The sequence below is a fragment of the Mesoplodon mirus genome, assembly GCF_964341445.2.
Source record: "Mesoplodon mirus genome assembly, chromosome: 11".
Classification (NCBI taxonomy): Eukaryota; Metazoa; Chordata; class Mammalia; order Artiodactyla; family Ziphiidae; genus Mesoplodon; species Mesoplodon mirus.
This window is the reverse complement of record NC_138987.1, coordinates 91,329,708-91,345,699: the sequence shown is the minus strand read 5'-3', so window position 1 is coordinate 91,345,699 and position 15,992 is coordinate 91,329,708. Positions and strand designations below refer to the sequence as shown.

The window sequence follows — 15,992 nt, the reverse complement described above, 5'->3', positions numbered from 1 at the left end:
GGTTATTTTACAGCTAGATGGAAAAATATGTAAAGCTTAAAGAATTTTTCAGTGCTGCAAAGACTATAGATATTCTTTAGTTCATTTCTCTCCCTTTATAGATGGTAGAACTGGTGATCAAACAGAAGGACATCATTATAATAAATTCACATAGAAAGTTAGTGGCAGATTTATTGGAGCAACAAATCCACCCAGATTTTTGAACTCTATCAGTTGCCAGTTTATATCCCACTCTACTGAGCGCCTCCCTTGATTTATACCACATTCTCTTAAAAATCCCTTTAAAAGATAACTTCTCCCTTTTGGTGTCAACACAAGATACTGAGCTTCTTTATCAAGGTGCTTTTCTCCCTACCTCCAGTTTATTGTCAGGGTCTAATAAGTAATAGTTCTCATACCTTGAAGGGTCTTCTTTTTTTCTCTTACTGTCTAAGGAGCCTGAAAGAAAACCATCAGCCCCCCAAGGACCGGCAGAATGAGTGACAATTCTACTTTGGCCCCTCCAACTTCAAACCAAGGTCCCACCACCCCACGCAAAGGACCCCCCAAGTTCAAGCAGAGGCAGACTCGTCAGTTCAAGAGCAAGCCTCCTAAGAAAGGTGTGAAAGGGTAAGACCAAGATTAAAGAGAAGACTTTCTATTGTTTTTTTCCCTCCATATGGCTGATTCACTTTGTTGTACAACAGAAACTAACACAGTATTGTAAACCAATTACACTCCAATAAAGATCTATAAAAAAAAAAGAGTGCTTTGGTTTTAAGAAATTAATGCTCACAATATTAAATAGACTTATAAACATTTCCAACCCCACCCTCTGTTTTCCTATCTAACAGAATCTTTGCTGAATCATGTTTTCAGTCCTGGAATCCTTTCTCTGTCAGCTCCCAGATCTACAGCCAGAATTAACATGGAAAATGGAAACTTCACAGTGACCTTCGACTTGACCTTTCAGACTTTTCTTGACCACTCTCCTTCATTGATGTAACCTGTGCTTTAATCTGGAACACAGAAACACTGGCCACTTCTAGAACATAACATTTATTTTTATGGCTTCAAATCTCTCTTCAGTTCTTTGTTTTCCTCTTTCTCTTCTTGGCAAAATCTTGTTTATTTTCAACACACACTCATGTTAATTTCTTCTGAAAGGCATTGCTGACTCCCTTAGACAAACATTATCATTACTTCCATGTTTGCATTTTGTACATTCAGCGATGGTAACTTGTGTTATTTTATATTACACTTATTTCTTGTCATCTGTTCCCTGAGACTGAGATTCCTCAGAGAAAATTTGTGTGTTTGTTTTTTTCCTTAACTCCCAGGGGCTAACACAGGGACATAGTAGATGCTTAATATGTACTTTTGGATAAACTAAACAAATGGATAAATTAATCATTTTAATGACTTTCATATTGCTTTCTCATTCCAATTTCTATTTTAAAAAGTGGAGCTTGACTAAATTGCCCCACTGATCTCTTTTTTTTTTTTTTCTGGCTCTCAATTGTCTTGAGTTAAATTTTTACAGAGGGGAAACTATCCCTCCTCTGGGACACATTGTCTAAAACCTGCCTGAGTGCCATTTCCTTTGCCCCAGCTCAATGCAGACAGAAGGGATTTCTCAAATACAAAAACTTAAACTTCTCTTTCTTTCTCTTTGAATCAGGAAACTCTTCACATGACTTATTACAGGATCCTTTGGCTCCGATATCAGCTAATTTCTCTTGCATTTTTTTCCACAGGTTTGGAGATGACAATCCGGGCATGGAAGGACTAGGAACAGGTGAGCCACCCAAAGATTTCAGTGAATTTTACCCTTGGACTTTCACCTTTTTTTCTACTTCAGGCCACATGGGGCAGTTGAAAGTTACCAGAAATACCTAAGGCAGCAGATTCGTTAAAGACCTAGAAAAGTGGGGTGTTAATTTAACTTCCTAAATAAGTATGTGTGTGTCCAGAGGCTATAACTCTAAAAGAAATCAGACTTGCCCCAAAGTTTAATAAATCTCCGTGTTTTGTTAAATACTCTTGAGGGCTTACAATGATGAATTGTAGTCTTTCACAGTAGAAGGATTCTTAGAGTGAGTCTAGACCAACTTTATTTTTCAGAAGAGAAATCTGAGACATAGAGGAATTAAGTGACAATCTGAGGCCACAGAATGAGGTACTGGAAACAAGGGTGGGGCCAGGAAAGCCTTTCCACTCTACAGGGCCAACCACTCCCTCACCTACTTCCTTTTTTCACACATCCTCTGGCATCCAGAACAGGGCCCTACATACTGAAAGTATCCTGTACAATATTTTTTAATTGGCTAGAATTTTTATTTGTTGGATAATGCATGCAAATTACTGCATATCCTTTTTAAAAAAATTATTTATTCTATTTATTTATTTTTGGCTGCACTGAAAGTATCCGGTACAACACTTTTTAATTGGCTAGAATTTTTATTTGTTGGCTAATGCATGCAAATTACTGCATATCCTTTTAAAAAAATTATTTATTCTATTTATTTATTTTTGGCTGCACTGGGTCTCTGCTGCTTCACACGGGATCTCTCTAGCTGCGGAGAGCAGGGACCGCTCCTCGCCGGGGTGCGCGGGCTTCTCACTGCGGTGGCCTCTCCCATTGCGGAGCTTGGCCTCTAGGGGCGCGTGCTCAGCAGTCGTGCCTCGCGGGCTCCAGAGCTCAGGCCCAACAGTTGTGGCGCAGGGGCCCAGTTGCTCCACGGCATGTGGTGTCCTCCCAGACCGGGGCTCGAACCCATGTCCCCTGCACCTGCAGGCGGACTCCCAACCACTGCTCCAGCAGGGAAGCATGTCCTTTTAAAAATTAATAGATGTGGGGCTTCCCTGGTGGCGCAGTGGTTGAGAGTCCGCTTGCCGATTCAGGGGACATGGGTTCATGCCCCGGTCTGGGAAGATCCCACATACCGCGGAGAGGCTGGGCCCGTGAGCCATGGCCACTGAGCCTGTGCGTCCAGAGCCTGTGCTCCAGGAGAGGCCACAACAGTGAGAGGCCTGCGTACCAAAAAGAAAAAAAAAATTAATAGACGTTATTTTTTAGAGCATTTTTAGGTTTATAGGAAAATTAAACAGAAAGTACAGAGTTCCTATAGACCCCCTCTGCCACCTTCCTCCCCCTGTACATCGTTTCCCTTATTATTAACATCTTGCATTATCGTGGGGCATTTGTTATACTTCATGAACCAATATTAATACATTGTTATTAACTGAAATAGCTTGTTCATTCTTTGTGTTGTCCAGTTCCATGAGTTTTGACAAATGCACAATATCCTGTATCCACCATTACAGGTTCTTTCAGAATACCATCACTAGCCCCCCAAATCTCTTGTGCTCTACCTGTTCATCCCTTTCTCCCCATAAACTTCTGACAACCACTAATCTTTTTATTGTCTCTATAGTTTTGCCTTTTCCGGATGGTCCTACTGTTGGAATCATATAGTATGAGTTCTTTCACTTAGTAATATTTATCTAAGCTCAAGCCATGTCTTTACATGGTTTGATAGTGCATTTCTTTTTATCACTGAATATTTCATTATATGGTTGTCTCACAGTTTATTTATCCTATTGATAAGCATCTTGATTGCTTCCAAGTTTTGGCAATTATGAATAAAGCTGCTATAAACTTCCTTGTGCAGGTTTTTGTGTAGCCACATGTTTCCAGCTCATCCAATACACTTTTGATAAATGGTGGCACTCATAGCAATCAGTGTCCTTTCCGGGCAACTCTCAGTATATCTACTTTTTCTTGTCTAATGCCACTCCTCGGATCTCAAATAGAATTTCTAGCCACTTCTATAAACCTCATATGCTACTCTTTTAAATCAAGTGCTTCTCTATTTTGGCCAGGTGTGTATAAGACCAGCAAATTCACTTTTGACTCTGGAATATATCCTTAACTCTGCCAACAGATTTGGAATAGTGGCAAAAGGTTTATACTGATGGAAATTCTGAAGTCTTTGATCTGGTTCTAGTCCAGTCTCTACAACTGTGTGATTTTTTTGCTGGGTGTTTAATCACTCTGGGTATCAGCCAGCTTCCCTGTAATTTGGGAACAATAATATCTTATTGCTGATGCAAGAGACTGGATGAGATGATGCCTTGAGATCACTTCTCAGTATGCAGTGGGATATAGGCATTTCAGAATGTAAAGGAGCTTAAGAGCAGTCAGAGAAGCCCAAGGAACACATCTGGATTGGTAAGGAGTAAGGAGACTGGATTTCCAGACCATGGGAATTTAAAGCACCCCTATTTCTCACTTTAACCCTTGGCCTAACTAGAATTCCACCTCTGTTCCCTCTTTAGTGGTTTTGTGAGACTCTGTGTGATCAGAGAGCTACACTCCCACAGGATAGTCCCAGTCAAAAGCCTTGGATCATCTCCCCAAAAAGGATGCAGAATAAAACCAACACAAATACCTTGGGAGCCTGTTCTGGGGGAATCAGAGCCCTGCAGAGGATTAAACAACTGGTCTGATCCTTCCTGGGATGAAGGGCCATTCTAGACAACTTCCCGGTCATCTGGACAGCATATGGAAGGGAGGGCTGGGGGGTCTCTGCCTGAAGGATGCCCTTTTGAGCAGAAGAGGCTCTCCTAGGGGTGAGATTGGCTTATAAGTTCTTCTTTTTTCCCTTGCAGATATCACGGTGATCTGTCCTTGGGAGGCATTCAGCCACTTGGAGGTGCACGAGCTCGCTCAGTTTGGGATCGTCTGAGGCACCAGAGGCTCTGCCACTCTCAACAGCATCTGCTGTAACTTTGGTTACTTCTGCCCTATTGATCTGCCAGAGTCTTGACATACAGCTGTCGGAAGTGGTTTCTTTGGCTTACACAGTCATTTCCCTTAAGTTACTACTAAGAGCTCTCTTAGTGTCAGACTCTCTCACGCAGTATAGTTTAGCTCAGAATAGCGGGTGAAATCAGCTTTTCATAGGGCCTTTCAAACATTACTACTTTTTCCTATCAGCTGGTTAGAAGTCTTCAGTATTTCTCTAAAGTTTAAGTCTTTCAAATCTGTTTTTGCTAGGCATTAATTATGATTGGTATTAGGCTTTTAAGATACCATTTATGTCACTCCTCTACCTTTTTCTTTAATAAAGGAGATACCTTGAATCTCATGATGAAGTTGTATTAAATGCTATATGCAAATATCTGATGCCCTGTTCTGAGACCCAATTAAACAAAGAAGGCAGAGTCACAAAGGAAATAAGCACAGTGCATGCAAAAGAGCATAGGATTAAGAGTCAAGTTCTGATTCTGCTTTGTAACTTTGTAAATCACGGCCTCTCTGGGTCTAAATTTTACTGGACTAGGTTATCCTTGAGATCTGATGCAGCTTTAAATCGTACAGTTCTGAGTTGGTGGCAAACTGGAGATTTAAACTCAAGACTCTGAACCTTCTGAGTGCCTTGATTCAGTTGATTGAAAAGATTTGTATCCTTTAAAGTTTAGACTCAGAGGCAAAAGATAGGTAGTGGAATCGGAAAAATAAGATAATGGTTTGCTTCACCAGTGGAGTATTGTCCAATGTAATGTGCACATAGCTATCTTTCCCCGATACTTTCAAGGCAATTGTGCAATTCAAGGGCTGCCTCTGTCTGACTTGGATGCTTTGGGTACTAGCAGTATTAACTTCTTCATTTCAGTTTTGTAATTTGTGGCAAAAGAATGGAGTAAATTAACTGAAAAGAGAGGCAGGATGATAGAGGGGAAAGAGATGTGGGTTCTAATCCTGACGCCATCATTTTGGGCAAAGATCTCACTCTTGAAATCCTCCAGTTTGCCTGAATTAAGTAATCTAAGGTTCACGGTAGCAATAAATTCTGTGACTTTGTCTGAGCACGGGAATGAGAGATGCTCAGCACTGGAGAACATTTCTTCGGAACATTTCTTCTGCTGCAGGCTCTGCACTCACTGTTTTGCACAAATGACATTGTTACCTTCTGGCCAGAAATCTAAAAGCCCAAGGGACACATCTGGATTGGAATGGGGTAAGGACACTGGGTTTCCAGATCATGGAAATTTAAAGCATGCCTATTTTTCATTTTAACCCTTGGCCCAACTAGAATTCCACTTTGTTACCTCCTCATGTTACCGAGTCCAAGCTCGTATTTCTCACTGCATGATAGGCCAAAAAAGGGGCAAGGAAGAGCGACTTTATTCAGAAAGCCAGCAGACCTAGAAGATGGTGGACCAGTGTCCCAAAGAACCATCTTGTCCAGGTTTGCATGCTAGTTTCTTTTTCTTTTAAATTGGGGTATAGTTGTTTTACAATGTTGTGTTAGTTTCTACTGTACAGAGAACTGAAGTGGAGTTCCCTGTGCTATACAGCAGGTTCTTATTAGTTATCTATTTTATACATATTAGTGTATATATGTCAATCCCAGTCTCCCAATTCATTCCACATCCCGCATTTCCCCCTTTGTGTCCATACATTTTTTCTCTACATCTGTGTCTCTATTTCCGCCTTGCAAACAGGTTCATCTGTACCATTTTTCTAGATTCCACGTATATGGATGCTAGTTTCTTTTCTAGAAAAAAGTGGGGGAGGTGTGAGGAGGTAAAGTGAAAAAGGTGATAAATTGTTGCAAATATTTTCTGGTCCTGGCCAGACTCTGGAGGGGATTGTTAATTTCTTCTTTCCTGTAGCCATTCACAGGTGGCCTAGTCAGGATGTTTCCTCTGAGCTTAAACAAAGGCATTTTTGCTTAACATTCAGGCATGGGAGCCAGGCTTCAGAGACGGGCCATTATGCATACTTTAAGTTATAGGTAACATCCCTTTAGTGATTAACTTGTAGCAAAAGCAATAAAATACAAAGGTTAAAGTAAAAGAAACAGATCCAGTATGGAGTCAGATTTGTTCTTCCCTATTACACTTAGTGAAAAATGAAAAGTATAAAAGAAAAAGTAGGGTATAAATTCAAAAGTGAAACCATGACATGCAAGGAGTGTAGTGGTAAGGATGTTTTCCCCGCAGCAGGAGCTCATGCCTCCACCCATGTGCCTGTTTTTGAGCAGCTTCTCCGTTTGGCAGCCAGAACCTTCAGTCTGCACTTGCTCATCCCAGTGGAAGGGTGTGCCTTTCACTTAGGGATGCCTGTGCTCTTCTCCAGCTGGGGAGATCTGTCCACATTTGGCTGACTTTGCAAATGTTTCCTAAACATGAAGCAATAATGCTGACACAATAGAATTCACCCAAAGGAACGTAGCCAATGGCCAGGATGGAGAAGGATCTAGAAACCATGCTACGTGAAGAACTGTTGAAGAATGCATAATATTTAGTCTGGAAGAGAAAATGTTCATTGTCAATAAATTTTTTAAAAGTTGCAATGAACAGATGGAGCAGACCTGTTTCATGTAGGATTCTAGTATTTAGTAGTAAGCTAGAATAGATATAATTTATTTGTTTCCAGTTTTATTGAGATATAACTGACATACAATAGTGTATAAATTTCAGGTATACAGCATAATGATTTGACTTACATACATCATGAAATGATTATCACAATAAGTTTAGTGAACAGCTGTCATCTCATATAGATAGAAAATTAAAGAAATAGAAAAAAATGTTTTTCTTGTATGAGAGAACTCTTAGAATTTACTCTTAATAATTTTCATGTATAACATACAGCAGCATTAATTATATTTATTATATTGTACCTTACATCCCCAGTACTAATTTATCTTATAACTGCAAGTTTGTATCTTTTGATTGCCTTCATCCAATTCCCTCTCTTCCCATCCCCCCACCCCCCTTGGTTACCACAAATCTGATCTCTTTTTCTATGAGTTTGTTTGTTTGATTTTGAAGTACATTTGACCTACTACAATGTTAGTTCCTGTTACGAAGCATAGTGTAGAATAGACATAATTTAAAGCTTATTCAAGCACTAGAATTTTGTTCTTTCTATTCCTAAATTCTAATTCTATCTTTTCTATTATTTTTAATAAGACACAAGAAAACCTTTATTACACAAATAGCACATGTGAAAGAGATAAAGGTGAATTATTATCCCCATCAAAATCCCGGGAGCAGAGATGCCGTACTCAAACAGAGTAACTGGGGAAATTTTAACAAAGGGACTGTTTACAAAGGCTTGGGAAGGATTAAGGAGAATCTACAAAAGGTAATAGAGTAAATTGGGGCTAGCAACAATTTGGGGGCTACGTGACAAACCTAGATCTGGAGGAACCCTAAGAGGTCAGCTCTAATCATAAGGAAGTGCACCCCCCAACCCCGAGAGGGAGGTGGTCTTCAGTAGTAAGATACAGCCAACCCACCGTGATCCCATGGGTAATCAGGAGGGGTGGGAGTGAGGCTAATTAATACCCCAATGTTGTTCTCCCATCCTCTACTTTTCTGTTGTTGCCTCCCATCGGATAAACCTAACTTGAAGTCAGGAGGCAAAGGAGCCCATTGGTGTGGTGAGTAGGGTTCACCTTCAACACCAAAGATCAGGTGGAGAAGGGTGGAGAATGGATGTTAAGGGGCAAATTGGACATAGCCAGTAGAGCAATGGTATCAAAGAACAGACACTCTTTGTCAACCAGTGATCTTTACTTAGAGTTGGGAAATAGCATGGTTACATTTAAAACCTCCAAAGTTGATTCTAATATAAACCCCAGAAGTGGAGGAAGCGCAATGTCAAATAGGAAGAACACAATAGATGAAAAAGAGCAATTGCAGAAGGGAGTTCTCGTAGAAGTTTAGGGTTTGGAGGATTTTTTTGAAAGAGCCACTGAGAATCTCTTGTCATAAACACATGCAGTTTGGACCTCACACCAGGTTTTCTGAAGAAGAATCTCCAAGGAAAAGATCTTAGAATCTATATTTTTAATATGGGTCCCCAATGCTTCTTAATTTGTGTCAGTTTGAAAACACTGATGTGGTCCAAGCCTATATTTTAAACATTGGGAATTAGCGAATTCTTAGCTTATTGCCATCCAGGGACTGATTTAACTGGCTCTGAGGTTGTAGGTAGATGTGCCCCTGGGCTGAACAGCTGGTGTTTGTCAGGTGGAGTAAAATAGAAGCTTTGTTCGCACCCAGACACTCCAAGGACAAAGCTAGTGGCAGAAGCTGAGCTCTGCTGAAGAGATAAGGTACCCACACCTGAGATCAAGGAAGACCCGCCCGTCTGCCCAAGCATAGGAAGCCTCCTTGGGGGTCAAAAAGGGAGGGAGCGCCACCCCATAATAAGTGTGGACATGCACCCACAGGCCTCTGCAGTGGGATCCATCCTAGCAAAAATTTGCGCACACATGTTGGGGAGTACCCTAGGGCAGGTCAGGTGTGAAAAAAGAAACAGGATCATTGGCCAAAGGTAAACAAAGACCTGGAAGAACCGTCCTATATAAGGGATTTAAATCACCTCCTTACCGCCCTTCTCATTAGGAATGATGCCCATACCCTTTCTCTCTGGGTGTGTATTTCTGCCTAGCTTCTGACTTTAAATAAATAAACTGCTTCTCTGTGGGCTCTCCCATACCTTGTGCTGTGTCTCTATTAATATACTTTGTACCTGTTTTTACAGTTTTTGCCTTCTTGAAATATTCTTACTTTCACTGGGGGTAAGAGCCAGGGGAAGTTTGCTTCAAGCCTCTTGCCCCTGGTGGTCTAGTGGCTAGAATTCCTGGTCTTCATCCAGGCTACACAGGTCCAATTCCCGGACAGGGAACTAAGGTCCCTCTTCAGGAACGCTCACTGCTTTCTCTCCGAGATCAGTTCCACTTGCCCCCAAAACATATGTAATATGGGTGAGAACAGGGGCTAATAGTCATGTGTTCTGACTCTCAGACCGTTGTGTGGACTAATGAGATAGACGATGCCTCCCTCCTCCACACCTAACCCAGTTAAGTGCTTCTGCAGTTGCAGAGAATGTCAGAGAGTCCAGAATCTAAGTGTTGGACAAATTCCAAGAAGCTAGAGCCAAACAGCCACCATTATTCCCAGGGGTGACTCCTTGCCATTGCCTGGCGTGGCCACCCTCCCTCTACAGCCTCTGTCACTCCCTGTCCTCATCTGCTTCCTCTGACGGGAGTAGGTAGACCAGGGAGAATGAGAGATTTTTCTGGGCAGGTGAGGCAGTGACCTTCACTTACCCTCCACCCCTTTCCTATTTGTTTGCATCCTTGGGTAGAGGTTGGGGTTGATGTAGATACCAACCCCCATTCCAGAGTTCCTAGCATTACAGTTAGAGCAGAAAACTGTATATAAGGAGAAAGTGTTCCTCTGGTGTACACACCCCAGGCAAAGAGACACAGTTGCTATTAAACAATTGCCACTCTGCTGTTGTAAAAAGATCAAGAATCACCATAAACTGAGGAAAGGAGAGCATTTTCTCAACAACTAGAGAAGCAAAGGGAAAAGATACACAGACAAGAATAATCAATAAGTCCAATATTTAGCACAAGAGGAAAAACAATCACACAAGACTGAGCAACATAAAAGCTAATATTATGAGAACTGAGCAGATATGACACTGAATTATTTCAAAGAGAGAAACAGAAGAGAACTTCTGTTTTATAAAAGGCCAGAGGGGAAGGCTTATACAGGCCATAAAAATTGTGTTTGTGTAAACTAACATGTGCTTTTTTTTTTTTAAACATCTTTATTGGAGTATAATTGCTTTACAATGGTGTGTTAGTTTCTGCTGTATAACAAAGTGAATCAAATATACGTATACATACATCCCCATATCTCTTCCCGCTTGCATCTCCCTCCCACCCTCCCTATCCCACCCCTCTAGGTGGTCACAAAGCATGGAGCTGATCTCCCTGTGCTATGCGGCTGTTTCCCACTAGCTTTTTTTTTTTTTTTTTTTTTTTTTTTGCGGGACGCGGGCCTCCCACTGCTGTGGCCTCTCCCGCCGCGGAGCACAGGCTCCAGACGCGCAGGCTCAGCGGCCATGGCCCACGGGCCCAGCTGCTCCGCGGCACGCGGGATCCTCCCAGACCGGGGCACAAACCCACGTCCCCTGCATCGGCAGGCGGACCCCCAACCACTGCGCCACCAGGGAAGCACACTAGCTGTCTATTTTACATTTGGTAGTGTATATATGTCCATGCCACTCTCTCACTTCGTCCCAGCTTACCCCTTCCCCCTCCCCGTGTCCTCAAGTGCATTCTCTAGCTCTGTGTGTTTATTCCTGTCCTGTCCCTAGGTTCTTTAGAAGCATTTTTTTTTTTTTAGATTCCATACATATGTGTTAGCATACGGTATTTATTTTTCTCTTTTTGTAACTTGAAATGAGCTGCTTGACTTCTCGCTTCATTAGGGCAGAGTCAGGCTGCTGAAAACTGAAATTTAAAAGCGAGAATCGTGTAGACAATTGTCCACACCAGTGGACACCATCTTCTTGAGGCAAAGCAGTCAGGAGCGCTCTGTTCTGCCTGGCCCTGCCACAGAGCACCTACTAGGTAATCAACTAATTCACTCGTCTTCTTGGGGCTCAATGTTTGAGGATTAAAGAAAGGATATTGGATGAAATAATTGCCAAGGACCCTTCCAGTATAAAACTCTAAAACTCAGGTAATAAATCTAAACATATTTCAAACATGAGCAAACCATTCTCTTTATGGCCAGAGGTCCAAGGCCCTGAGACTGTTTCCAGTTTTTTTCAGAATGAGCGGTTAACTACTTTCCTTTCACATTTCTCCACGGTCCCCTAAACCAAATCATGCATAATGCTGCCACCTGCTGTCATGAATGAACACTTCATGAACCCTGGGAAGACCATTTCTATTAGACTTTGGAATCCATTGAGCTAATTCTGAATTCATTCCCCCTTATTGACCAGTTTGAACTTGTTGTGCTACTTGGCTGTCCATGTTTATCATGTACATGTTTGTCTATGTACAAGATGAACATTAAAAGAGTATACAAGTGAATACAGTACAACGATAAGTCTCTTTTCTACCCAATGCCCTATGTCCATAATCCAATATGACTGTTGTCCTTAAGAAAAGGGGAATTTGTGGCTGAGTAGTATTCCATTAAATATATATACTACATCTTTATCCATTCATCGGTTGGTGGACATTTAGGTTGCTTCCATATCTTGGCTATTGTGCTGCAATGAACATTGTGGTGCGTGTATCTTTCTGAACTATGGTTTTCTCTGGATATATGCCCAGGAGTGGGATTGCAGGATTATCTGGTAACTCTCTTTTTACTTTTTAAAGGAACCTCCATAATGTTCTCCATAGTGGTTGTACCAATTTACATTTCTGCCAACAGTGTAAGAGAGTTCCTTTTTCTCCACACCTTCTCCAGCATTTATTATTTGTAGACTTTTTGATGATGGCCATTCTGACCAACGTAAGGTGATACCTCATTGTAGTTTTGATTTGCATTTCTCTAATAATTAGCGATATTGAGCATCTTTTCATGTGTTTGTGGGCCATTTGTATGTCTTCTTTGGAGAAATGTCTATTTAGATCTGCTGCCCATTTTTTAGATATTACTCAGCCATAAAAAAAGGATGAAATAATGCCATTTGTAGCAACATGGATGGGCCTAGAGATTATCATACTAAGTGAAGTAAGCCAGATAAAGACAAATATCATATGATATCGCTTATATGTGGACTCTAAAAAAAAAGCTACGAATGAGCTTATTTACAAAACAGAAAGAGACTCACAGACATAGAAAACCAACTTATGGTTACCAAAGGAGAAAGGGGAGGGGGAGGGATAAATTAGGAGTTTGGGATTGACAGATACACACTACTGTATATAAAATAGTTCATCCACAAGGACCTACTATATAGCACAGGGAACTCTACTCAATATTTTGTAGTAACTTATAAGGGGAAAAAATCTGCAAAAGAATATATATATATCTGAATCACTGTGCTGTACACCTGAAACTAACATGGTATTGTAAGTCAACTCTACTTTGATTAATAAATGAGAAAACAATAGAAAAGATTAAGAAAAAATGAAAAAAGGGAATTGGGACACAGACACAGACAAACACAGGGAAGATGGCCATGTGGCAATAAAGGTAGAGACAGAAGTTATACTGTCATAACTAAGGAACATCTGGTACTATCAGAAGCTGGATGAAGCAAGGAAAGATGCTTCCCTAGAGGTTTGAGGGAATATGGCCTGACCAAAACCTTCATATCAGACTCTAGCCTTCAAAATTGTGAGAGAATTAATTTTCCTTGTTTTAAGTCACCCAGTTGGTGACACTTTGTTACGGAAGCCTGATTTGCCTTTGTTATGGCAGTGTCATAGGAAATGAATATACTTGGTTAAGTTTTGAAAGGAATACAAAAGATAGTTATTTCTTCAGTCACCAAATTTTTTAAGCACCAATTTATGTCAGGTGCTCTTGCTAAGTGCTGCAGACATGATAAGGAACAAAACCAGACATAGTCTCTAGCTTCGTGGTACTTACCCTCTAGTTGGGAAGAAATACTTGAAACAAAATTGACATATAAAAATATTTCAACTGTGGTAAGGCCTGTAAGTATTTGTGGCACATAAATCTATAGGTGTATATAGTGGGGAAATAACCGGGTAATGTTGTCAGGACAGACTTTCTTGAAGAAATGACAACTGAAGTGAAATCTGGAGGGAAAATACAATTATGTAGATACTGGAGTAATGAAGGCGTGGCTGATGGGAGCACACCAGGCAGAGAGCAGAGTGCATACAAGGGCCCGAGGCAGGAGTGAGGCTGGCAACGGCAAGGAATTGAACAAAGCAATTAACAAGTGTAGGGAGGCAGTGGGAACACAGTGCAAGACCAGACAGAAACAGAAAATGTCAGACACTTTGTGTCTCATAGGCCATGCCAAGAATTAGACCTTTATTTATCCATTCTAAGAGAATGGAGGAGAAAGTCAAGGTATACAAGTTTAGTCTAAAGAAAACAGCTGGTAGCTGAGGGTGGGTTTGTACATGAATGTGTCCTGGGTTCTTCCCACTTAGATTATCCTGTGTCCTGAGAGCCAGGGAAGAGAGGCCTTAACCAAAGACCATGTTGCTGAAATCTGGGTGAAGAAATTAAGAGGACAAGGGAGCATGAGGATATTCAAACCCTTGGGTGCTGCAGCTTCAATAGTTCAGAAGGAGTGCTCCAGACACCCCCAATGTAAGCAGCACCAGCAACATCTGCATCTTTGGGAGCCGACATTGCCCCAAAGAACCCATCCCCCCTCAAGAGGGAGGAAAGGAAAATGGTACAAAAACTGTGGTGGTCAGTTTTATGTACTAACTTGGCAAGGCTACAGTGTTGAGTTATTCAGTCAAACACTAGGTATGGCTGTGAAAGTATTTTGTAGGTGTGATTAACATCTACAATCAGCTGACTTAAATAAAAGAGATCATCTTTGCTAATCTAGGTGGGCCTGACCTAATCAGTTGCAACACTTTCAGAGTAGTACTGAAGTTTCCCTGGAGAAGAAACCTGGTTGTGGACCTGCTTTAGAGTTTCTAGACTGCCCTAAAGATTTCAGTCTTGCTAATCAACTCCCACAATCACGTACATTAATTTCTGCCATAAAATTATTTATTTATTTGAAATATAGTTGATTTACAACGTTGTGTTAGCTCCAGGTGTACAGTGAAGTGACTCATATATATATATATATATATATATATATATTATATGTATATATATTATATGTATATATCTATACATATAATATATATAGATTCTTTTTTAGATTCTTTTCCCTTATAGGTTATTACAAAATATTGAGTAGGGTTCCCTGGGCTTTACAGTAGGTCCTTGTTGGTTATCTATTTTATATGTAGTAGTGTGAGTATGTTAACCCCAAACTCCTAATTTATCCCTCTGTGTTTATATCCTAGTTGTTGTGTTTCTGCGGCAGAACATTGGCTGATACAGAAATGAAGGTGTAACAGGTTTGGCTGATGAAGCACCTGCCAGGAATCTCAGAAATAGCTGGAAGGCATAGGGGAATGAGCAGCAGACTGCACTTCCTACTGTGATAATGGAGGTCCAAAGCAGAGAATTTGGTTTTGTGATCGTTATTTTGAACATGTTTACACTCAGGCTGTTAGGACTTCTGACAATGCAATTCACTTGCTGTTGGAGAGGTTTGGTTAATGCTTGAAGGTTAGGGAAGGTAAGCCTGGTTTCTGGGTGTGGTTGATGGCCATACTGAACTTTTCCTCAAAATATTTCTCTTGGTTCTTTATGCTGTGTAGTTTCTACCAGCAAGTCTAAGACAATTATAAAGCAAAATAAGGGCAGATTCTTTATAGAACTGGACTTATACTGCCATCTTGTGGATATTTAGATTTGCAATCTAGTGCTGACAAGAACAAATATGTAGACGAATAAATAAATATGCACATACTTTCTTAAGATATGTGAAGACTGGAAGAGACTTTAGATTATTCACTGATGCCCTCATTTTACTGAAGAAAAAGCCTGAGGTCCAGAGGGTGAAATGACTAGTCACTCATGATATTTTCGTTTGGTTAATCTGATGGGCAATTTCGATACATCAGCCATGTTCTCCTTTCAAGCTCAGTAATGAAGACTATGTAAGTCCCAGGCTGGACGGATATGAGATTTGGAGTGAGAATAAAGATAGGATGAGGTTCAGGAATAGGGATGAGGCTGATGGATGGTTCTTAATACATTATTTTCTTGTGAGTTACATGAAACATTTAAATAGCAACGTATTATAGTTTTTGTTTGTTTGTTTGTTTTTTGGCTACTTGCAGGATCTTAGTTCCCTGATCAGGGATCAAACCCCCGCCCCCTGCAGTGGAAACGTGGAGTCCTAACCACTGAACCACCAGGGAATTCCCTTAATACATTATTTTATTACAAAATTAGTGTTATAAAACCAGTGTAAAAATGCATTTCATAAAACTAAAGAGCTTATTCCAAACAGCAAAGTACCCATTATACTCTTTCTGTTCTCCACTTCCTAGAGTTGACTCCTTAACTGCTTCTATTTTTCACCTTCTTGTAGTTACCACAAC

General features: G+C 40.8%; 1 protein-coding gene across 1 annotated transcript; it reads left to right on the top strand.

Moving 5' to 3' along the window:
- Window positions 1-475: 475 nt before the first annotated feature.
- PDE6H (phosphodiesterase 6H) lies at window positions 476-4,747 on the top strand (the record flags this gene model as incomplete). The annotated part of the gene is made up of 3 exons (XM_082635836.1): window positions 476-609; window positions 1,737-1,777; window positions 4,654-4,747. 3 exons carry the CDS (start codon window positions 476-478, stop codon window positions 4,728-4,730), a joined length of 252 nt encoding a protein of 83 aa, XP_082491962.1. The 3' UTR covers window positions 4,731-4,747.
- Between the last annotated feature and the right edge of the window lie 11,245 nt (window positions 4,748-15,992).